Source organism: Gopherus flavomarginatus, chromosome 10, assembly GCF_025201925.1.
Source record: "Gopherus flavomarginatus isolate rGopFla2 chromosome 10, rGopFla2.mat.asm, whole genome shotgun sequence".
NCBI lineage: Eukaryota > Metazoa > Chordata > Testudines > Testudinidae > Gopherus > Gopherus flavomarginatus.
Window position 1 is genome coordinate 65,533,462 of NC_066626.1, and position 25,214 is coordinate 65,558,675.

At 39.3% G+C, this 25,214-nt stretch overlaps 1 protein-coding gene across 3 annotated transcripts in view; it reads left to right on the top strand.

Moving 5' to 3' along the window:
• The window catches only part of NCKAP5 (NCK associated protein 5), a 634,612-nt gene that overhangs the window by 525,040 nt on the left and 84,358 nt on the right, over positions 1 to 25,214 (top strand). For 2 of the 3 annotated variants that reach the window (XM_050915979.1, XM_050915978.1), the window contains 4 exons: positions 5,108 to 5,212; positions 8,323 to 8,514; positions 15,278 to 19,137; positions 20,151 to 20,328. In XM_050915979.1, the coding sequence (XP_050771936.1) occupies positions 5,108 to 5,212; positions 8,323 to 8,514; positions 15,278 to 19,137; positions 20,151 to 20,328 (4,335 nt within the window). The remainder of the gene's footprint in view (positions 1 to 5,107; positions 5,213 to 8,322; positions 8,515 to 15,277; positions 19,138 to 20,150; positions 20,329 to 25,214) is intronic. The other variant, XM_050915977.1, reaches the window with a different exon arrangement.

The window sequence follows — 25,214 nt, forward strand, 5'->3', positions numbered from 1 at the left end:
AAAATGTCAGGAAGGGGATGGACAGGGAGATTTCTGCAGATACAGATTGACTGGTTGGCATCTGGCTCTGTCTTGTGTATCCTCAGGACTGAGGAGCTGTGTGTGTCCAAATGTTTGTTACAAAGTACTCTATGCCATTTGAAGGGTTGTATTGTAGACAATATTTCACCCACGCGGCTAACATTTAAAAGCAAAGATCTAACTCCAATTATGCAGAATGCAGAGGTACATGGTTTACTTCCAGTAAACATGGGCTGCATACTGTCCTAAATGTGGACACTTACTCAGAATGCTACAGGCACCTAACAGAGAAGATCAGGAGAAAAGTGAGTTTCCAATCCTCATGTTCATTCTCCTGAAAATGCTTTTTTTAAATTTTTTTTTAACTGAACTTTTTTTTTCTGCTACTGAGAGCCATGCTATTTCCTCATCCTCCAGTGATAGTCTCTTTGCACAGAAATTAGTGAGATATACCTTTGGACCTTTTCTGTGCAGCCTACAAGATAAGACCACATTTTATTTCCCAGAAACTGGAACTACTGGTGTGGAAAGTCACATTACTTCAGTCTCCACTTTGGAGCAAAAGCAGATGAGGCATCTTATGAAATAGACATGCATGTGCCACTAATACTCTTTGGGGAACTTCAACTCTTGTAGAAAGATCTCTGAAAAGTGGTAAAGAGGACAGTGGACCCTGGCATTTGGAAAAGGGCCTCAACAAAGCTGGACCCTGAACAGATCCAAATCATTAAGAGGAATGGCATATGTTGGAGGTAAGGGTAGATTGTCAGGATAAATAATAAGGATGTTGTTAGAGAATTGGGAGGAAAAGAACTTTGAAAATTTAGACCAAGCAGTGCCCTCGAAATGACATTGGGTAATATCAGTATGAAAAGAATTGTGAAAAAGCATATTCAAACAGAACAGCCTTACTGTGGCACTGCATTTCCTGGCAATTCATAAGCAGCAAGAGGAGGTGAATGCAAGTCCTTAACCCACCTGGTTAACTGGGGGAAATGACCAGCATGGAAGTCACTATTGCCATTATAAACTATGAAAATAGAATATAAATAAACATTCTTGTTTATGTACTGAAAAGTTAGATTAAACAGTATTTTGCAATGGATATGAAGTTCTATTTATAGTACAGTAATTAATTTGTAGAAAAGCAGGACTTAATTCTCAGTGTTCCATTAGATTTATAACTTCTAAGATCTGAAATAAGTAAGTAAGTATAGCTAACTGTTATACATAATAATAAATTCATACATTTTTGTAGATCAAAAAGCGCAGTTCTCAGAAATTTTCCAACATTTTATAATATTATAATTAAGAACAGTGAGATCTGCAGTAAGAACCATTTCCAACAGCATCACTTTGTAAGAAAACACTTTAAAGCATCTTTGAGGTTTTCAATGCACTTTTTTGCTCTTTAGTTAAAGCCCACTTCCAATACATGACCAATTTTGCTAGTCTCTTTAGAAGGCAATCTTCACCATATGCCAGGGTTTGTAAACACTAATTTGTGTAAAACTGAAATCCATTAATACTTTCTGAGGCTGAAATCCATTTTACATTTTTTATTTTCAGTGTTTCCGTACGCATAATTTGCCCCTTCTTTCTGAGTATTAAGCATATGAAGAATACATGCTTAATATTTTGGTTGAGTAGTATTTGGTGAGAGTTCTAATCAAGTTAATTTTGCAAGGAACAGACATAAGAAGTCCCTTGTCTCCCTGAAAACATTTCTGTGCATTCTGTGCAATGCCCAGGAAGACAGCAGGATCTAATTCCATAATGGAGACATTATCTTTAGGAACTCCTATTAAATCAACTATAAACCAAATCACAGTGTTTATTATAGGTTTTTTGGGGGTGGGGTTGTCACATTATCTGGTATGGGGAAATAGAACTGTTTCACAGTGTTTTCTCTTTTTGTTCCGAAGATCCTATAGAAATAAAAACTTGCTTTAATAAAAGTTTTATTTCTATAGGAACTTTGGAACCAAAAAGAAAAAAACTTCTGAAAAAATTGATACAGCCTATGTTGCATTAACTTTCCTGAGTTTTCTGCATAGGGGCTGGTGAGAGGATAACTTTCCCCAGCTCAGGACTCCCCCATTCCCATGCATGTATGCCTCGATCCACAGCAGTTCAAGGACAATAAGGTTGATACCACATGTGCAACTGATCGCCTCTCCTATTTAGGCAAGGGAAGTTCATGCATGGAAGTTCTCCACATTACATTTGTCTACATCTGTGTGGCGCCAAGACCTGGAAACATACTCCAGCTGAGAAGAGTGAGACAATTACCCATTGTGTCTTACATGTGACATTCCTGTTAATACACTCCATTATGATATTAGCCTTTTTCACTACTGAATCACACTGTTGACTCATATTCAATTTGTGATCCATTATAATCCCCAAATTCTTTTGTGATTTGTATGATGGTGAACGTTTCCAGTATGATAATTACTTAATTTGTCTATTTGATACAGATATGTAGTAGTATTATAGATCTTGAGAACTCACTTGCCTTTCTTTCTTCTCTATTATTTTGCTGATTTACTTTTATTATTTAAAGGCTCATAGAGTTTAAGACCAGAAGGGTTCATTGGATCATCTAGTCTGACGTCCTGTATATCATAGGACATTAAATGTCACCCATTCACCCCTGTATTGAGCCCAATAATTTATAACTTTTAACAATTTACATTTTAAAATTAATTTTAGGTTGTTATTTGAGCAATTATTTCTTTTTCTTTTCTGATTTTATTTTCTTCTTGTTGATTTAGTACGCTGAGTGAGCTGGCATTATGTTTCACAAGAATGATATAGCAGTGTACTTAGTTTCATGTGATAGTTATTGTTATAACAAATTATATTGTTCACTTCTTTATTTACCACCATCTGTATTGCTAACTCATGTGCAATAAAATATTTATTTTCAAAATATTTTTAGGAACTGACAAACTCTGAAGCAAGTCTTCAAGATGTAAAACTCCTGAAGTCATATTTCCAGTATGTTTCCTTGGGAAATAAACATTAGTGTCCATTCTCCTCACACATCCCCAATTTTCCAGTCTAATGCATAGCTTAAAGTACAGAAACTTGCACTAAAAACCCTCAAGGAGAGACCAGGAAATTGGTCTGTTTGGAGGAAAGACATTCCTTTTCAAAGGGCCCTACCTAACAACACCTTTGCATAGCATCAAAGATTCCTGTGTCTGAACCAATTTGAATTTTCTGGTGGCTCAACTATACAGCTGGGAGACTTTCAGTCAAAGGCTAACTTTGAGTTCATTGTAAACCTGTGAGCTTGTAACGTGTAACTAGTCAGTATTTAAATTTTGGGCAAACATCAGCCTGCAATTACAATAACAATATTTTAAATGGTTCACATTCAATAACTGGAGAATAGATATAACTAACACTGTGTTAAAAGACATATACACTGGGTGGAATAAATATTTATAATGAAAAATATACTGAATGCGAAGTGTTTGTGGCTTCTAACACTATGTTACAGGAAATGTGATTATACAGAGTATTCATCATTCAAACAGTTTCCGTAATCTTACTGAAACAGGATAGCACCAGTTAAAACAAAACACTGAATGAAAACTAAATGAATATATAACTCCTGGAAAATTACTCCCAAATTAATAAACAATGGTTAAAAGTACTAAATTGCCTGGAATGGAAGTCAGTTTGCAATAGTGGATGTGAACAGCAAAGGCTTTAAGAAGAGATGTCTATTTCTGGATGATTCATTCTCCAGAGGAAGAAATTGTAAAGGTGAGTGCCTGATAAGCAGGCTGAGGACTGCGTCTGGTGCTGAGCTGAAGCCTCAGTCCCAGCTTGCAGAAGCCTGTGTAGAGCTGCTCTGCCACTGCTCCGGTTGGATATAGGTAGGATTAGCAGTTGCAAGCTTTTGCTTCCCCCTCATACTAATATTTGTGGACCCATGGATAAACAGTTTCTGGGTCCACTGCCTTGCCCCACTGCACAGTCTCCACATTCCCATAGGGTGTGTCCTACACAGTGTAGCCCAGGGCACCAAGTTTCCTTGGCAGGTTTTCTGCAGCCTCCCCTTCACCCGTATTCAACACCCACAGCCATGCATGACATGAACTTAGCAGTTCCAATGTCTTGATTCTTCCGTGGTTTCAGGGAGGGTGGGCAGGATCTTATCAGAGGGCCTGACCCAAAGCTCATTGAAGTCAATAGAAACCTTTTCATATATTTCAGTAGACTGCGGATCAGATCCCAAGTATTTATAATCAAAAAGTTTGGCTCACATGACCAGCTGGACAGCAGATATTGCTATTTTTTTCTTTTGAAGTCATTGGTCAAGAAACAACATTCAAATAAATCATACATTTGCAATTAAAACAGGTTAGACTTATTCTACACAGAAAGCCTTGGTAATTAGTGTACAGATTAATATGAGGGAAATGACACCAGGTTAGCAGGCTTTCCAAGCAAAACTGAAATAAAGGACTGCGTATGTAATTGAACAGCATGTGAATATTAATGCACAAAATCCTCTGAGTCCCTTGCTCCCTGATGCAATTATTTTCTATTCATATTAATTGTTCCTAACAGATGACATTAATGACTTTGACTTAAAATGTGTGCAAGGCAGGGCTTCACAAGATCAATGCCATTTAGAAATAGGGTCACTTTTATTATCACTCAGGCTGTAGCAACTGCTAAATAAAACAAGGTTAATGTGTTGATTGCTTTATAAATGTTAATTTCATCATTCATTTTTATACTTTTTTAATTCAAATTTGCCAGACTCTATGGATAAATATGATTGTGGTCCTATTACTTTGTCATTGTTGCATGTGAAATCATGATAAGTTGTGAAACAGTCTCAGGGATAAAAAGTTCAGGGTTTTTTGGATGAAAAATCTTTGTGCGTCAAGTCCTGGACTCAGTAAGCAGAAAATGGAAAACTTTCGAATTAGGACAAGTGCTCTTTTACCACAGGGTTTTATTCTCCTTTGAAATTTAACTGCACAGTTTGGAATTTTTAAAATGCTGATCTGTTGCATATTTGTCAAATGTTTATGCTTTGGTCATTCTCTTCTGCCAGAAACTGCATTCACGCATCTTAGATCTCTCATCTGGGGATTTGCTTTCAGATGTAGAAAGGAACAGAAGTTTGATACAGTCACGAACTACTGGTGTTCAGATTCATGTGAGTCTTTGTGCTGTCTTTGAGTGCCTCATCTGGAGCACTCATTTCTGTCTGTGAAGTGCGATGTCATGGGTAAGCCATTGTTGAGACAGATAACAATACTTCCCTTTCGTCTGTTCTCTGAAATTCAATATCATGTCTCTGGTTGATATAGTACACAGAAAGTGTCACTCTTTGCAAAAAAAAGCATAAATCTTGACAATGTCCCCCAGATACCTTTTTGAGTATTGATTACATCTCAGAATCTCTGAGAAATGGTCAAGAAGTTTTTTATTAAAGCCCATGCACCATATTATTCATCCTACTTTTATGATATATTATGTATGAACTTTTAAAAATTCATGGTCTCTCCGTTTTTTTTTTTAATGTTTTTTTTAAAGATGGAATTAGCTTTGTGCTTATTTGGCAAAACTTTAACCAGTAGGACTTTCATGTTTCATTGACAGAGAGAAAAGTAGCTTTAAAAACAAAAGTCACATAAAGAGAGAGAAATAAAGTGGATGAGAACAGAAAACTGAGCCTTTCTGTGCCTTTCATCTTAAAGTATAAAAGTGTCATCAGAAATGTAATCTCCTTTATAATAATACATATTTTAGTGGAAAGCCATTGTTTCAAAGGTTCACAAAGATGTTAATGACCCTCTATACAATCTGTAATTTAGCCTTCAGGTTAGATTTTTCTAAGTATGCAGTTTTCTCTCTGCAATTGTTTGATTCATTCAGTTGTCTTTCCTTTCTAACAACAATTACATGTTTAAATTATACTCATACAGAGAGCTTTTGTACTCTAATTTCATTAAAGGTGATGGTTTAGAAGTCATGATTAGGGGAAAAAAGTCAGATTATGCAATTCAAATTAATTAACCAATGTGCAAGTTAACTATATATAATTAATGCATCATAAATATAATCTTTAAAGGTTTTCTAAACAGAATTTTTAGAAAAATTAGACAGCTCATAGAAGGAAAACCCAACCGTTTAAAATTTAGAAGGTTTGGAGAACATTCTGTTTAGAAAGAATTCTAGTGATGCACACTATATTTTCCATGTTATCTTCCTTGCTGTGAATATTAAGGGTATGTACATGAAAATATTTTTTGCTTAGATGTCCATCTGCTTCTTATTCTGAAATCATAGGACCTGATGTCCCTCTCCTCCTTAAGGCACAAAAGGGGAAAAGAGGATGGGATGGGAAGGCTTGCAAAGCAGCAGAAGGTGGGGGGATGGGAGTGAGAGTTCTGCAGCATGCTATGTGCTCCCCTTCCCCAGAATTTACAGCAGCCCTTCCATGCAGGCACTAGGCACTTTGGACATGTCTGGCCTGTTCTATGGGGTGGAACCCAGAGTGCAGCCCCCAAACATTGTATGTTTATCTAGCACCACAGCTAAAATGCCACAATAAGTAGAAATCAATGCTACTGTTGGCCTCCATGCCTTCTGCCTGCAGGGGAGGATGCAGGCATAGCAGGGGGAACTAGTGACAGCAAAGGGAGTGAATGATGCCAATGGTGAAGAGAGAGAGAGATGTATCAACAAAGCCAAAGGACTCTATTGCAAAAATGCAGAAGCCTGTGCTCTGTGTATTACCTGGCACTCTGGAGAGTTTGAAGGCCAGTCCTTCTGCACCCGTTTCACTGCTTAGCAGAACATGTGTCGATAACTCCCGGAGGTGAAACTCGCTGCTGCTACTGCTGACTGATTTTTCCCATCCAGGGGTTTTGTTCATGACAGGGAGCGATGATTTGCAATGTACTTAGGTTTGTCACAGACAAAGCATTATGATGTCACTTGAGGAATGAGCAGCAGTAGCTGACGAACTCCTCAGCAATAAAAATTGTGTTCTCAGCCAAACGGCCTTTGTAGTAATAAATGAGGGGAAATCACACACACAAAAAGCAATGAATATAATAGTATATGGAGAACGGTCTCTAAATTGAATATTTTCCAAAGATTTCTATGAGGCATTTTATACATCCATTGAATCTATTTGACAGTTTTGTTGGCTGCTCATGTATTATATAACCTTAGATTTGTTTGTTTCCTATTGGGATATAAATGTGAAAACACCCATCTAAGCAAAACTACATCAGGCTATAAACAAGAATGGAAATCAATAAATATTGCTTAAGGCTTGGTTGTGAGGTTATTTTCTAGTTATAATGAAATTCTAAGCCAACTTTCAGAAAAAATGTAGTAGTGTTGCTCTTTGGTATTCCTGGTAATTAAAAAAGTTTGTGATTCTATATGGCATGGAGGATATCATCATAACAGAATAACAGTGCAGGCACTTAATGTTAAAGAAAGTCTAGCATTGTTAGGCACAAGAGTACTAGTTTGAATATAAATTAAACACATCCTAGATACTCCTACAAAGGTTTAATATTTTACCTAACGTGCTATCTGCTCTTCATTACTCTCTTCCTCAAAGCTGGCATTTAGTCACAGTCAGCTGAAATTGCATTTGGAGAGAGGCGATAACTACCCAAGTACTAAAGGCAGCCATAAAGTGTCAATAAATTGCATAAGCAAGAGGCTTCAGCTGTCTGAGAGTGACACAAAGATGGATTGTCCTACATCAGAGAGTTTCTTAGACAAAGCTTTGGACTAGATAGGAAACCAGAATTAGACTGTAATGGAGAAATTCCATTCTCGGTGGACATTCTGTTTGGGACACTAAATTAATTTACCTTGTCCAGTTGGTAGAGCCTCATCTGTTACATTGTGGGGCTATAATGCAGTTGTCAAGATGTACTTGTACTCTTATAACTTAGTTTGTGATATCTTACGGGAGCATGCTGCTAATATCTACAGCAGAATTCAAACAGACTCAAAATACTCTTGCAGAAAGACCAGCAGAATACTGAAGCCACAGTAAATAAATAAAAAGAAATTAGAGGGATTGATATTTTTTTTCTGTTCTAATAAAGCTAAACGTTACATTGTTTCTTTGTATTTTACATCTATTCATTAATTTTTATCAGATCCTAATGGAATATTATGCAAGTATAAATGGCACACTTGCATTTTGCCCTATTAACTAGATCAATCAGGTAGAAAAGAAAATCATCTGTTTTTACCCATAAGATTGTTGCATTTCTTCTTGTGTTTTAGGAATGCCAGCAAAATGTGAAATCCAGTATACCTGCCTTGAAATGCCAGAGTCAATTAAATATGACAGGGCCCAGTCGCCTATATCCCCGGAGCAGTTGCAGTAGCAGTGAACTCTCTCTATCAAGTGCTTGCAGTGAATATTCCAGTGGCTCCTCCTACACTTGGAATGATGGAAAGATGTGCAGTAAAAGGGTAAAGCAAATCGATTTGTTTCATTTATTAACTCAATTCATCTGAAACAAGATTCATAGATTCTAGGGCTGGAAGGGACCTCGAGAGGTCATCGAGTCCAGTCCCCTGCCCTCATGGCAGGACCAAATACTGTCTAGACCATCCCGGATAGACATTTATCTAACCTACTCTTAAATATCTGCAGAGATGGAGATTCCACAACCTCCCTAGGCAGTTTATTCCAGTGTTTAACCACCCTGACAGTTAGGAACTTTTTCCTAATGTCCAACCTAATCCTCCTTTGCTGCAGTTTAAGACCATTGCTTCTTGTTCTATCCTTAGAGGCTAAGGTGAACAAGTTTTCTCCCTCCTCCTTATGACACCCTTTTAGATACCTGAAAACTGCTATCATGTACCCCCTCAGTCTTCTCTTTTCAAAGCTAAACAAACCTAATTTTTTCAGTCTTCTTTCATAGGTCATGTTCTCTAGACCTTTAATCATTCTTGTTGCTCTTCTCTGGACCCTCTCCAATTTCTCCACATCTTTCTTGAAATGCGGTGCCCAGAACTGGACACAATATTCCAGTTGAGACCTAACCAGCGCAGCGGAGAGCAGAGGAATGACTTTTTGTGTCTTGCTCACAACATACCTGTTAATGCATCCCAGAATCGCATTTGCTTTTTTTGCATATTTAGCTTGTCATCCACTGTAACCTCTAGATCCTTTTCTGCTGTACTCCTTCCTAGACAGTCTCTTTCCATTCTGTATGTGTGAAACTGATTGTTCCTTCCGAAGTGGAGCACTTTGCATTTGTCTTTATTAGACTTCATCCTGTTTACCTCGGACCATTTCTCCAATTTCTCCAGATCATTTTGAATTATGACCCTATCCTCCAAAGCAGTTGCAATTCCTCCTAGTTTGGTATCATCTGCAAACTTAATAAGCGTACTTTCTATGCCAATATCTAAGTTGTTGATGAAGATATTGAACAGAGCCGGTCCCAAAACAGACCCCTGTGGAACCTCACTTGTTATACCTTTCCAGCAGGATTGGGAACCATTAATAACTCCTTTCTGAGTATGGTTATCCAGCCAGTTATGCACCCACCTTATAGTAGCCATCTAAGTTGTATTTGCCTAGTTTATTGATGAGAATATCATGTGAGACTATCAAATGCCTTACTAAAGTCTAGGTATACCACATCCACCACTTCTCCCGTATCCACAAGACCCGTTATCCTATCAATGAAAGCTATCAGATTGGTTTGACATGATTTGTTCTTTACAAACCCATGCTGGCTATTCCCTATCACCTTACCACCTTCCAAGTGTTTGCAAATGATTTCCTTAATTACTTGCTCCATTATCTTCCATGGCACAGAAGTTAAACTAACTGATCTGTAGTTTCCTGGTTTGTTGTTATTTCCCTTTTTATAGATGGGCACTATATTTGCCCTTTTCCAGTCTTCTGGAATCTCTCCCGTCTCCCATGATTTTCCAAAGATAATAGCTAGAGGCTCAAATACCTCCTCTATTAGCTCCTTGAGTATTCTAGGATGCATTTCCTCAGCCCCTGGTGACTTGCAGGCATCTAACTTTTCTAAGTGATTTTTAACTTTTTTTTTTTTTTATCTTCCAAACCTATCCCCTTCCCATTAGCATTCACTATGTTAGGCATTCCTTCAGACGTCTCTGTGAAGACCAAAACAAAGAAGTCATTGAGCATCTCTGCCATTTCCAAGTTTCCTGTTACTGTTTCTCCCTCCTCACTGAGCAGTGGGCCTACCCTGTCCTTTGTCTTCCTCTTGCTTCTAATGTATTGATAAAAAGTCTTCTTGTTTCCCTTTATTCGTGTAGCTAATTTAAGCTCATTTTGTGTCTTTGCCTTTCTAATTTTGCCCCTGCATTCCTGTGTTGTTTGCCTATATTCATCCTTTGTAATTTGTCTTAGTTTCCATTTTTTATATGACTCCTTTTTATTTTTTTGGTTAAGCCAAGCTGGTCTGCATTTTCTATCTTTCCTACTCAGCGGAATGGAGCGGTCAGAAATTTCTGAACTATTTGCCTTTCTTCTTCTTCTCCTCCTTTAAATCTTCTCCCCCTTCATCTCTTTACATGATTATCAAACTTGTTAGAGTTTGGTGGGGGGAAATCTGAGAATGTGAGAGGAGCTGTCCGAACAAACTTCAGGCCTCCATAACTCTTTAAGCTATCTGGCACAAGGGCCTACAGCACGGGTGGGCAAACTTTTTGGTCCGAGTGTCACATCTGGGTGGGGAAATTTCATGCAAGGCCGGGGCAGGGGGTTGGGGTGTGGGAGGGGGTGCGGTTTGCAGAAAGGGGCTCAGGGCAAGAGATTAGGGCAGATGAGGAGTGCAGGGTCTATGAGGGGGCTCAGGGCAGGGAGTTGGGGTGCAGCAGGGTATTGCGGTGCAGGCAGGGGGCTCAGGGCAGGGAGCTGGAGTGCAGGATGCAGGAGGGGTGCAGGCTGTGGCCCGGCGCTGCTTACCTGGAGCGGCTCCGGGGTGGCAACGGCACGCACTGGTGCCAGGGCAGGCTCCCTGCCAGCCTGCCCTGACCCTGCATTGAGCTGCTCCCGTAGTTTGCCCACCCCTGGCCTACAGAGTGCAACATGCAAAAAAAAAGTCTGTGCATTTACACATGAGGCCAAGCTGTGCCACACTGGCTTCATTTGCGTTCCTGGATTTAATCAAGGGTAGAATTTGGTATATTTAGCAGCTTTAAAAAAAATATTGTTATGGTTTAGGAGGCAGGAAACATATGAACTGAAAGTGTTTGCTTACACAATGCATAGGAAAAAAATAGATCAGAAAGGAGGTCTCATGTGATCTAATGGCCTTAAATAGAAGAGTTGGAGAGATTTCAGCTTGAATCATATAGGGAAGCTTAGCCCCTTGACCCTAATTGTTGAGTCACCTCAATGCAAAGTGCTAATGCATGATGAATTAGCACACAACACTGGGAGCATCACCATCACCAGTGCCAAAGGGTTAAGCAAGTTGAGCTCATATTGTTTTTAATCGTTTTCTATTCTCCCTGTCTCTGCATTAACCGAGCATATTGAATGGTAGCCTTCTTCTCTGAACAGCAATTTCTTGGCAATTTTGGATTTTCTCCAGGTTTCTTGTCAGAATGTTTCATTTAGTTTCCTTTTCTAAGCATGCTAACTTCAAAGTTGGCTTTTTGAGAGAGGCTAGATTAGGGAGGTAAAGGGGTGAAGGATTTGGGAAATGGAAACTTTCAGCTCTTAGGTTCAGATTTAACTAGGGCCCTACCAAATTCACAGCCATGAAAAACGCATTATGGACCATGAAATCTAGTCTCTCCCCCCATGAAATCTGGTCTTTTGTGTGCTTTTACCCTATATTATACAGATTTTATGGGGGGAGACCAGCATTTCTCAAATTGGGGGTCTTGACCCAAAAGGGAGTTGCAGCGGGGGGGATCATAAGGTTATTTTAGATAGGGTCACAGTATTGCCACCCTTACTTCTGCACTGCCTTTAGAGCTGGGCGGCCGGAGAGCGATGGCTGTTGGCCAGGCACCCAGCCAGCACCAGCACAGAAGTAAGTACCCTACCATGCCACCTTACTTCTGTGCTGCTGCCTTCAGAGCTGGGTGGCCAGAGAGTGGCAGCTGCTGACCAAGGGCAGGAGTGAAGGTAACATAAATGTCTTACTGATACGCAGGCTGGCCGGGTTCTGGGCCAGGTTGGGGGAGCCTCTGGGCCCCCAGAGGGATGGGGCCTCAGATGGAAGGGGCGGAGCTGGGGCCAAAATCCTCCAGCCAGCCCTTCAACGCTGCCCCGCCCCTGCTGCCCGGGGCTTCAGCATCGATTTAAAGGACCTGGGGCTCCAGCTGCAGGTACGGTGGTGGCAGTGGCAGCTGGGAGACCTAGGCCCTTTAAATCGCTGCCAGGGCCCCGGGGTAGTAGTGGCATTGGCTGGGAGCCCTGGGGGCTCGACGGCAATTTAAAGTGCCCGGGGCTCCAGCCGCAGGAGCAGCGGTGGCAGCAGCAGCTGGGAGCCCCAGACCCTTTAAATCGTCACCAGAGCCCCGGGAAGCTGCGCTTTTTGCTCCCCGCCATCATAAGCAGCCCAGCCAATGCGGTCGGCACTTTCTTACTGATTCACCGGACCGGATCGGACCAGCTTACTTTCACCTCTGTCAAGGGCCCAACTCTGAAGCAAGAGTGGAAATACCATACCATGCCACCCTTCTGTGTTGCTGGTGTTGGCGGCTCTGCCTTCGGAGCTAGACTCCTGGCCAGCAGTTGCCGATCTCTGGCCGCCCAGCTCTGAAGTAAGGGTGGCAATACCATACTTATGCACTGCTGCTGGTGGCAGCTCCCAGCCAACAGCCACTGCTCTCTGGCCACCCATCTCTGACTACAGCACCGCCGCCAGCAGCAGCACAGAAGTAAGGATAGCAGTACTGCAACCCCCTCTACAATAACCTTGCAACCCCCTCCACCAACTTCTTTTTAAGTCAGGACCCCTACAATTACAACACCATGAAATTTCAATTTTAAATATCTGAAATAATTAAATTTACGATTTTTAAAATCCTATGACCATGAAATTGACCAAAATGGACCTTGAATTTGGTAGGGCCCTAGATATAACCCTGGAAATAGTGACTGAAAGTTACCATCTTATGTATGTTCAATGGAAGAAGTTTGTGGTGTGAGTAAAGTACCCAGTAGACAGTTGATCATCTCAGAAGAACCACCAACACACTTAGCATTCTAGAGTTCAAAGACTGCGAGGTAGATTCTTGGCCCTGCTCTGCTATTTATGTGCAGCTCAAGCAGCATAAAAGGAGCATGCCCCTAGCTGTGGATTTTGTTGGCATTGAGGAGCCTCCAGTGAAGGTAAAACAGCATAGCTGGCTCCTATGCTTCCCTCCCTGCAGCCCCCTACCCAGGGAGGTGAGAAAGGATGTGTTGTTGGTGGGAAAGAGGTATGGCTTGACCACTCTGCATTTTGGCTATCCTCAGCTGGCCAATGTTTCCTTGGGGACCATTGCCCTCTGATAGATCTTAGAGCAACACTGCTTTAAACCATGCCCTGGGTTGGGGCTAGACAGAGAAGCTGGGTACAGCAGAGAACCTGACCCAGAATTACCAGCTTGTCCTTTGAGGTGGTCCTTCTCGATGAGGCCTTGAGGCACAAAGATGCTCACATTGCCACTGCCTCTACCATTGATAAATGGATTGTTTTATTTTCTCAGGACATTCACTCCAGCACTTTTCACAAGCATCACAGTCATTTAAAACAACGCAAAATATTTTAACAAGAACTATTGCAAGCAAGTTTTACAAATCACATTCAGGTTTGGCCTTCACTGTGAATCTGGTTTATGTTTAGAATGGTAGAACCCATAGACTCTTATGAAGTCACAACTAGTGCATCAACTTGCCGGAGGAAGATATTTCCCTATAGTATATTTTTCAATAGTTTTTCCAATGTTTTAGAAACGTGGCTTTGACCATATCCTGAAGGGAGCACAGTCTATGCAGTCAGAAGGGTAGGAAATTTCTGTAATATTTAAGGTAAAGATACATTTGCTATAATTTAGTAAAGTACCACAGTCACACTCTATCTCACTGTAAGAAAATTGCCTTTTCTTTTCTAGCTATGCCTATCTTTAGCTTTTGCTCAATTTGCATTTTTGTTTGCTGTTCATACTCAAGCATTTTCTGTTGTATTGTGCTTCCTACCTTTTCAAAAAGGTAAGTTGAAACAGGCAGAAAGAGAGGAGATTTCCATGTAGAAAACTATTGGGGACTGTATGGGAGCTCAGGGTTTCCTTCAGTAATAGACACCAAACTCTCAGGTTAATAAAAATAAAATCTCTTCTGCCTTCTGGGTTGCTGTACTTATTTTTGGTTGTTAGCATATAAAGCCAAACAATAAACGTAAGATGTACTACCGACTTCTCCTATCTCAAGTCCAAGCATCAGTTATAAGAAAAAACCCATAAATGGTCCATAGTGCAGAACCTTTCCTAGTTGTCTTCTGGGCTGCGTGGTTGGTCTCTAAGCTGCCTGAGTCACATCCAGGCAAGAGCATCTGCTAATACTGTTCTTAACTGCAGGATACAAAGCCCACTTCCCAAACAACCCCACTTCTTCACTTAATAATAACAATAGTAACAAACCCCTATCTTAGACTTATAGGGGGACCCATTACTTCACAGACTTTAATGTAGAAGTAGAAGTAGGGTTTGTGAGGTTTTCTCCCAGGGCCCAGCATGTCATAGTGGTCTGGAGTTCATGTAAATATGCAGTATTTACTATATATGCTGTGTAGTCTTCCCTTATTTTTTTTTCCTCATATGTGAAATGGCAGATCACCTGACCATAAGTTTGCATGCATGAGTCCAGCCCCTTCACTATCCTCTGTTCTCACTTTTTATTCACTCACCTCATTGATTCCCATTTTCTCTTTCCCCTAAATTCAAGCCAACTATCCTCATTCTCTCCCTCTGCTTTCCCAATCTCTCTCTCATTCAGACATTCCCTTTCTCTTTCACGCTCAAATTTCTTCTGCTCTCTTTGTCTTACCCCTCTCATCCACACACCAATCACCCTCCCCATTTCACACTACTATGAAATATTGTGTTAAGAAAGAATATTGTCATCAATTCCAAAGATAGCAGTTTGTCAAGATGAGACTTAATACCAAATGCAATTTATAACCAATTAAATAAAAGGTGTTACTTTTTTTCTTACCAGCATATTCTTATTTTTTTTTAATAGTCATCTATAAGCTGGGATAAAAGAATAAGCATTGGTTCTTCACTCCCAAGCAACCTCTCTAGTCCTACAGATGATCTACCTCCAACTCGTATCAAGGAAAACTACATTTTGGAAGGGCTGAAGAAGTTACAGAAACGAAAAATATTATTTGAACCATCTTCAGTAATATCAAAATGGGGTTACAAAGATTGCATGGACTCCAATGAAGGAATATATTCCCCTGGAATTAAATGTGGCAGCCATGAAGAACAAACTCATTGTAAGCCAATGGAAATAGGGAGTGTTTGCATCGAGCACAACAAAACTTTCACTTATGATTCAGATTCACATGATGATGCAGATGATGAATCTTCATCTTTAGTGTTGCTGCATGAAGTACCAAGCAAAGGTTGCAGGCTCTACTGTAATAAATTAACCCACAGTATTTCTGACAGTCTATTTGGTTGGGAGCCTAATGGGAAACATTTACCAGAAAAAGGTTCATATTTTAATTCAAAGGAAAGACCTGAAAAACTAACTAGTTTTGTCAATGATTTGCAGTCAGAGGTAAAATCATGCACAAATCTTAAGCTGCCTGTACTACAGCTAGATCAAAGTGCTGCTAATCTTCGTTGGAAGGACCTTAATTTACAGTTTTCAGATACTGATGACAATGAAGTCATGGATGAATTACATATAGAAAGCGGTGATGAAAAAAGTCCATCGGAGTTGTTATTAACTCCCTTTACTGACAAGCATACAAAGAGCTCTGACATGCTTGCAGGGACAGAAAATTCTCAGTTTGTATCTACTGACGGAGAGGAAAAACAAGTATCCACTCAGTCAGATTTTGGGCCAAAGACATGTAATTTCATTAAACAACAAAACTTTATAAAAAAGACTTCTTCTGAAGAATGCACTACTGTAATATTTGATGCTGAGGATGGCGAGCCTATTGAATTCAGTTCACATCAAACTGGAGTAGTCACTGTGACCAGAAATGAAATTTCCATCAACCGACCACAAAGTGGGCCCAATGCAGAATACACTGAATTTATACCTCAGGGAATAGCTAATTTGCAGACAGGAACTGATGCTAGAAACTACACTGTTTTAGAAACACCTGAAGATGAAATCGAGAAAAGGACTCTTCAGAATAACGTAGGGAATGAAAATACAATTGTCCCCATGACATGCAGTGAATCATTACACTTTGGAAGAGCATTGTTGCAAAATACTCTACAACAAAAGCTAGTGAAGCCAGTGTACAATGTATCATATAAGGCCAATTCCATCTCCACTGTTCATGCAGGTATCAATCAAAACCAAAACTTGACTAAAATACCCAGCAGAAGTAAGTTTTCACCACAGAAAATTAAGGTGACAGATAGTGGGGAGTCTGCTGCAACCTTATCATCTGGCCCAACAACCCTAGAAAAATCACCAGTTTTGCTGCCTATGAAACTGTCAAGATTCAAAAAGGCACAAAGTCCAGCTCATAATCTGGATTCGAAAATAGACATAGAGATTCCAAAGCGCCCTGCCCATCTTCCTCAAAATTCTAAAATTCCAGGCAAAACTGATTGGACAAAGAATCCAAAGAATGAAGTTTCAGAATCACCATTAATGCCTCAGCACCTTATAGAGCCCAGTGACTATGGAGAGCCCCCAACCAGAGATATTCATTGTGATTTAGCAATTGTAGAAACCCGATCCCCATCACCCCCCCCTCCTCCGGGCCGGTCAACTTCACTGTTGATAAAACCAAATTATGAACATTCTCCACCTTTATCCATAAAGCCAGGCACAACTGTTCCCAATGAAACAGCAAAAAATAGTTTTAAATTGTCACCCTTAAAAAGAATTGCAAACCCTATTGCTTTTCATAACCAACCTAATCATGAAATGCTAACAAAAAATATGCCTTTCATGGCCAAAATTGAATTAGTTCACCTTCAGGAGAATGGAGAAATGAGCACACAAAACATGATTCAGCAGTCCCACAGCTCCCCTGGAACCTCTCAAAGGCCTTCCAAAGTTTTCACAAAAAGAGCTTGCCCCAAACCCTCTAATCAGTCAGTATTCTGCAGCAATCAGGGGCTTTCTAACCCAGGATTACGGACAGCTAAGACTTTCTCTCTAGCTTGTGTGTCACTGGAAACGGTTTCCTCACAAAGCACATATTCAGGCAAAAAAGGACTATCCAATGGCAGTGGAGTGCCTCAGCCACAAAAGATGCCAAACAGTCTGCCCACATCTCCACAATGTCAAACAGCAAATAGTAGTGAGCCTCTTCTATCTCATGTTAACCGTTCCTCACTGCCACTATCGTTTCATGGCAGTGACATGACAAATGTTATCCAAATCTCTCATGAGAAAGGACTTAAAACCCGTCTCCCTGCAGGACTGAAACTACTTGTAAAATCTCCCCAACTCCTCAGGAAGAGTTCTACTGTACCAGGAAAACAAGAAAAAGACAGTATAAATGCAGCTTCCAAAAGCAATGTGAGTTCATGTAAGTACAAGCAGGATGAATCCATGTGTCTAACCACCATGGAAACAATGAGTACGGAATTAAGAGTCACTAAGGCCGATACTGAAATAAGAGATCATTTTTCCATGGGACTTACTATTGATACAGCATCACCTCACTCACCTGAAAACTGCAGCATGATGGTAGACAGAGGAGATGGATTAGAAAACAAATTAGTTAAGAGATCTGTTTCTTCTAGTAGCAAAACATACTTAAAACCGGCTCTGGGAATGAATGGAGCAAAAGCCCGTAGTCAAAGTTTCAGCATCCATACAGGGGAAAAGCCAGCTACCCCTGTGACAGAAGGGCTAGGAAAAGTACGAACTCAGATTATTACTAACACTTCTGAAAGAGGAAATTCTTTAACAAGGCAGAACTCTACCATGGAAGGATTCCAAATCAAGGCCAGTCCTGGGTTAGCAATGGCATCAGAGACCCTTTCAGATACTTCAAAAGTCCCAGAAAAATTCTGTTCTAGACAAGGTTCTGATGGAAGTATGAGTAGTTCCAATAGTCAGCATGGTAGCCCAAGCAGACTACCATTCAGAACATCTCCAAAAGTGGACTTGTTTCACAACAGTTCAAAATGTGAGGGAAACAAATCACCTTCTCAGAAAGATTCACCAAATATATTTGTCCACAATGAAAAAAGCAGTGAGAATTCTGAACAGCATCCACTAAACAAAAAAAGTATCATGCAAGCAGAATTGGAGTTGGAGTCATCACCTACTATTCCAACAGAACAAATTTCATCATTTCAAAACTTGGATGGAATACAATATCCTCGTAAACTTGAAGCAAGCAAGTCACAAAGACAAGAAACCTCTTTAAAGATATCAGAAAACTCAGAGGTTACCAGTGCTTTGAGTTCATCTGTTGTGCAACCTACAATAGAAGAAAAAGTCATGTTGTGTATCCAGGAAAATGTGCAGAAGGGTCAAGGGCAAATCAAGTCTCTCAGCACCGAGATGAAACAAAAGACTGGGCCCTCTATAGCTAGCTGGTTTGGTTTTCGTAAGAGTAAACTCCCAGCCCTGAATGGTAGAAAAACTGATGTTCCTAAAACAAAGGTAGAAAAGAAAGAAGCAAAAGGTTCAGGTTTTGGAAATAAGCAGGCAAAGTCAGAGAAAAAAAAAGATAAAAAGAAAACTGATCAACACTGTGAAGCAGAAAATGAATTTAATAAGAAAACCGAAAATAGTGACATTTTAGATGATGTTTTGAAAGGCAAAAAGAATACAAAAGCTTCGCAAGACATCCCTGGCCAGATTAGGTGTTTTCAAAAGAGTGCTTCCTCCACCATCACATGTTCAGCAAAAGACAGTTTTATGAAAGAACTTTTAAACAGGTAATTACTTTATGAAACAATTTGAGATGTGCAGTTTTTTTTCTCTCTGCAGCTATATGTGCATCCTCAGTGTTAAACAGAATGCAAGAATGTTTCTTCTAGACCAGGAATGCATAGTGTAACCCAAAACCTGCTGGGTGTGGTGTTTTGTCCCATGCAGTGGCCCCGAGACCAAGCTTATGCACTAAACTCCAGAGACTGCAGATTGAATCCCACCTGCTGATGATTGGGATCTGTTGGTGTTACAATAGCAGCATTTGTTTTGTACATATCAAGATTTTAATCTCTAGGGGAAAATGGTAGCAATAAAATTATAATCTGGTTCATGTTAACCAAACCAATGGTCTTTGAAATTTATTTATTTATTTTATAATTGGAGATATACCAGTCTCCTAGAACTGGAAAGGACCTTGAAAGGTCCCCTGCCTTCACTAGCAGGACCAATTTTTGCCTTAGATCCCTAAGTGGCCCCCTCAAGGATTGAGCTCACAACCCTGGGTTTAGCAGGCCAATGCTCAACCACTGAGCTATCCCTCCCCCCAAGAATGATAAATTTGATCAAATATTGTAGGAATTCAAACTATACCAGAAACCAGGAATGTAGGCATATGGTTTGAAACAGGAAAATTATGTACATGTTTTTTATTTTTCCCATTTTCAGTGATTGTAACCAGCAAATGTGTATTTGGTAACTAGCCAGAAATAATTACATTTACAGCTACCATAACCTTAGGCCACAAAGACACTCAACAATCATTGTACAGTGATTCCCAGTTTGCCCCACAGCAATTCTAAATATAAAATAAATCATTGTATGTGAAAGACTAAATTGATATACTACTTGAAATTGCAAGTGACAGATTTGATCAAGACTAGTTAGAAACATTTATCACTCAAAGGTCTAGAGACAGAACGATATAGAGAGGTTACTTTAAACATTAAAGGGATGGGAAAAGTAGAGTGCTTGAAGAAGGGCAATGTAATTTATCAGAGGAATCACTTTCTACCTGCAGAGTTGATAAGAAAGCAGCTCAGCAGACAGAAAGTGGATCAAATAATGTTTCCTACAGGAGTGTGTCGAAGGGCAGCTCCCAGGGCTCCTCTCTTCCCAGCAACTCTATCAGCGCTCAAGGAAGCCACAAGAAAAACAACAAAATAAAAGCTGATATGGAAATGCAGCATGAGACACTGGTAAGTTCTTTAGTGCACAAAAACATTATTTCCCTTTAAATTAATTTCTGGATGTGCTTTGTTTCTTATTGTCAGTACAGGCAAACAATACAATAATTGTTTATATATAGTAGAAAGAATTAGAAAGAACTAGAGAACTATGAATTAATGCCAAATCTGACAGTTTGATTATGGGCCAGATTGTTTGACTATTCATGAAGATCGTACTGCTTTTACTGGCAACTCAATTTCTGTAAATATATTTGCACAATGACGCCATAATCACAGTGCAGCACAATGAAATAAGGGGACAGTTTTCCTTTCTTTCCCCTGAAAACTATACACTTGCATCAAACATTCTTCTGATACGATTGAAACCATTAAAAAGTAAAAAGTGTAAAACAATGGGGAAAAAAGCAAAGTACTGAATCAGATTTAAGGATGTTTGTCACTATCAAACGCACAAGTGAGAATTGGATACTTGACTTTCCATGGGAATTAAGCCCCTTAGCTACCATTTGTACCTTTGAAAAATTTCCCCCTTGAAGTGAATTTTGTGCTTCTCTATAGTTTTAACTGGATCTGATACTTTAATTTGTCCAGAGAGCATTAAGGAAAATTGTTTTAAGCACTGTCAGCTCATGAGCCCTGATTGTGCAAAGGTTATGCATGTATTTGCTTAGCTTTACACATTGTGAGTAGTGCTTGCTGTGCATCAAATGAATAAAGCTAAGAATGTGTAAATCTTTGCAGAATTGTGACCTAAGATCTTACTCTAAAGATACCCTTAATTGTGAACATTTTAATAATTAATCTTAGAACTCAGCTGAGAGTGATTTCTCCTTTAAAGTGGACTTCTTCCATGATGTTATAAAATTTCAAATATCAGTGGTATATAGATATTTTAACTCTAACTGCATTTAATTTTGTATCATAATAACTTTCTTCACTCTTCATAGTTGTGTTAACCATATTATTTTCCCTTTTTGCAAAATAATTTGAATGTTTGTACCAAATGTGTACAGTGTACAGCATTAATTTAAGCATATCATTTTTGTTCTGACAAAATGGGTTATTAAAATACAGCATATGCTACCATTTCGTATGAGAAAATTTGAAATAGGAAGTAATTAAATATTTCTCTGGGTCATATTTGAAGGGTAAAGCAAGTTTCAAAAGGCTTCATAAGGGGAATTGGAAAACCTCTTAGTTTACAGAGTGCTTAAGGTTACAGTATCACAGACATACTTTCAAGTCCAGGCAAATGTGTATCTGTATTTTCATGCAAATAATGTCTTTACTAAAAGGATATACAAGGTCATTTTTTAAAACTCTCTCAGAAAGCATTGACAGAATGAATGCTTTGGAAAACTTTTTGCTCCTGGCTTCTGTGGTATCATCTCTTCTTTGAAAATGTAGATGTCCCCTGCATTATAAAACCACAAATTATAAGCATATCTAAGGCTGCCCTTGTAATGTCACTGAAAGGAAAGAGAGAGAATGAACGTCTGGAAATGTGCAATATGCAGGAAATTCAATCCAACTGATCTAGAACTTTGATAGCAAAGCGGAGCCCCTTATCAGAGCCACTCAATTTAACTATGCCCCATTTAATATGGTCCTGACAGCTTAGGGTATATTGTCACTGTACAGAAGTATAAAAAGCTCTGAACCATTGCTTCTACAATTTCTTTTTTGCTTTCTTATTATTTTCTAACGCTGCAATAATTTGCTATTCTTTTTGTCTCTCATTTTGTAAAGTCTTTCTAAATGTAACAATAACAGTCATTTAGGACTTTAAGTATATCTTTAAGAAACACACTTCTTCTTTAAGAAACACACTATCAGTGAAGTACAAAGATTGTCCTTAATATACATAAATAATGGGAGAAATTATCCTATTTAGCTTTTAAGGACAAATTAGTCATGGTGGAAAGGCATTACCTATCTTATACCATACGTCCCTTTGTTAAACTGGAAATCAAAGTATTGTAACTATACTGTTTTTTAAAATTCAAGTTGCTTCAGTTGTGAATTCCTTATGAATTTTGTTGAGTTTAATTCCTAAATGAAATAACTAGTGCCAACATGTTGAGGACATTTAGAATAGAGAAAATGAAAGGACATACTTTGTGCTCTTAAGTCTAATTTTTGAAAGAAATATGCTGTTAAATAGGATTTATAAATTAAGAGGAATTTCAGCTTGTTCTCCAAACTCATACAAGAGAAACAACTGAAACTCTTTAAATTCAGAGTTCACGCATTTTATTTCTAGCTCTTTTTATTATTCTTTGGTGCCTGCTTTCTTTGAAGAAGATTGCAGAGGATTCTGTTTAGAGAGATATCTATGATTGAAAACACTAGCATGTGGTAGCATAGACCATTGTGTATTTTTTATAAAAAGGAAAAATAAACGCTGTTTGAGAAAACAGCATAAATCTTTTTTAAAACCTTAAACTAAGAGGATTATTCTTCTCTTAACAATGTAAAGTACATTCAGTAATGAGGGTCAACACTGAAACTGGCACTTGTACTTCAAATCTCATATTGTGTGTACTGCTTTTTTAAAACCTGACAGTAACATGGAGCTCTTTTAAACATTAACATTCTAGAAAGTGTTTTTTCAAGTCTTTTTTCTTATACTTCATAGAATTAAATCTTTTCTCTTTCCAAGTGCTAATTAAAGGCATGGGGGCCTATAATGCCATCCTTTATGCAGCACTTATCTCTGATTTTTGTGCAACTTATACTAGAGAGCACCATTACTTGGCTCTCATATTTAAAAGAGATAAAACTAGCATCTCATTAACAGCAAGCTTGAGCATACACCTTTGGGAGGGATACACAGCCACCAAATGCATTATGATTAAGTTAATCAAAAAAGGTACCTTTGGGGCCAAATGCTGCTCACTCACACTTGTAGTCCTATAGGCACAAAACGGTACACCCCAAATGTTCTCTTCTGACACAGGCCTCAAATTGTTCAGAGCATTGGCCATTACTTCAGGTGAGATGCAACAGCTTTGAATGGCACTGCCAGTATATTTTGGCTGCAAGACCTCTGTAAGTGGTCTATGGTGGCTCATTCCACAGGAAAAGTGATCATGAAGTGACATACAGTCAGCCTACGGGTAAATTATGCCACACCCTCACTACTGCTGGCATAGTATGGAAATGGGGGCATGGTCAGGACAATTCTATGCTAGTCCTGAGCTAGGTTTTCATCAGCTACTGTAACACAGTGTAGGGGGAGAAGTGGACAGAGTAGCACCAGAATCAGGGCCGTGGAAGTGAGAAATTTGAGCCACCTTTGCATACAGCTCCCTGAATTGCATTCTGGGCATTTTGGAATACCCAAGGACATAGACCTCTATCATGAAGTTTAATAAAATTAGCAGGACACATACAATCCATCATGATCTATGGGTCTTGAACCCAGCTTGTTGACAAGGACCTACTTGGGACCCATGAAGACCAGCCACAGTGTCAGGCTCTGCCCCTAAGGTCCAATTGTTGGAGCCCCAGGGTGGCTGATTGGTCCACTGGCCCTACTTAAGCCGGTAGCAGGAACAGGAAGCTGTTGAAACAGCTCTGCTCCATTCCTGCCCCTCCTCTGCTCCTTTATTTCCTGCCATCCAAGTTGTGGGTCCAGACCTCCAGTTTGTTTCCTGCCTCTGACTTTCTAGTTATTCTGACCCAGCCTGATACTGGTTCCTGACTTTTGGTGCTGATCTCCAGTTTGTCTTCTGCTTCTCATCTCCTAATATCCTGCCCTAGCTGCCCTAGCTTACTTCTGCATCATGACTGTGGGATCTGGCTCAGACTGCTGGGTCAGGCTGCTTATATCCTGGCTGTGACACAATCCCTAAATGTGAAAAGATTACTTTATCAGTCAGTTAAGTAAAACCATGCACATATTCTTCTTTTATTCCACATGCCCTGAAGAGTTCTGTTCCCCAAGAAAAAAGTTCTTATAAAATCTTTCCACTTAAAGAATATGTGACTTTTGCAAATTTATAGAGCTTAACTAACTTGACTTACTAATGCTAGTTATGAGAAGTCAGTGGAACTACCTCTGTGAGTAAGACAAGCAGAATCTGGCCTATGATACATTTTTAAAAAAAAACTAATTGTTTTGCAAATAATAATGAATCCTAAGATTTTAGATTGAGAAGCATATTTAATACTTCTTTGAATGTTTATAAAGTACAATAGATCCTGGAAGTGGCTTAGGGCAATGGAGGGCAGTTAACAAGTATTAACTAGAGCACCAAGCAGTGAAAGAGTGAATTTTTCTTCAGGGCTTGTTCTCTTTCAGGACAGCCTTAGCAAGTATTTTCCTTTCTGTTCGACTTATACATATTAGCATGGTGTAAGAAAAAACATACGCCCTTGGATCTGAATTATAGCCACACGTGGTGCACACTGAAGAGGTTTTTCTCTGTACATGTAAGAAGCAGGCTGACAAAATGCATTCTAGGAAGAAGCTTAACTATTTGTGCACCCATTTTTATGAATAGGAGAGAAGAAAAAGTGTGAATTATGCAGTCCTCTCAAGCATCACCTAGAAAATCTATGAGGCTGGAATCACACATTTTAACTACAGTGCAATAGAAAAGATCAGTATAGGAATCTTTGTGCATGATTCATTTTTTAAAAATATGATTGGCTTTCTAGCTAGCCTTTTAACAGGTGGAAAAGAAGACACCAGAATTAGATGATTGCAAACCGAATGAGGAGATACCATGTCACACATTAAGTTCACCTCATATTTTCCTTAGCATAAAGCATGACACCTGATACTCCTGGAGAGAAACAAATACAGGGTCATGAGACCTGAGTGTATTTCTGTATTCTTATTAAAATGGATTGTAGCAGAAGTAATTTCCTTTTGAGGAATTACATCT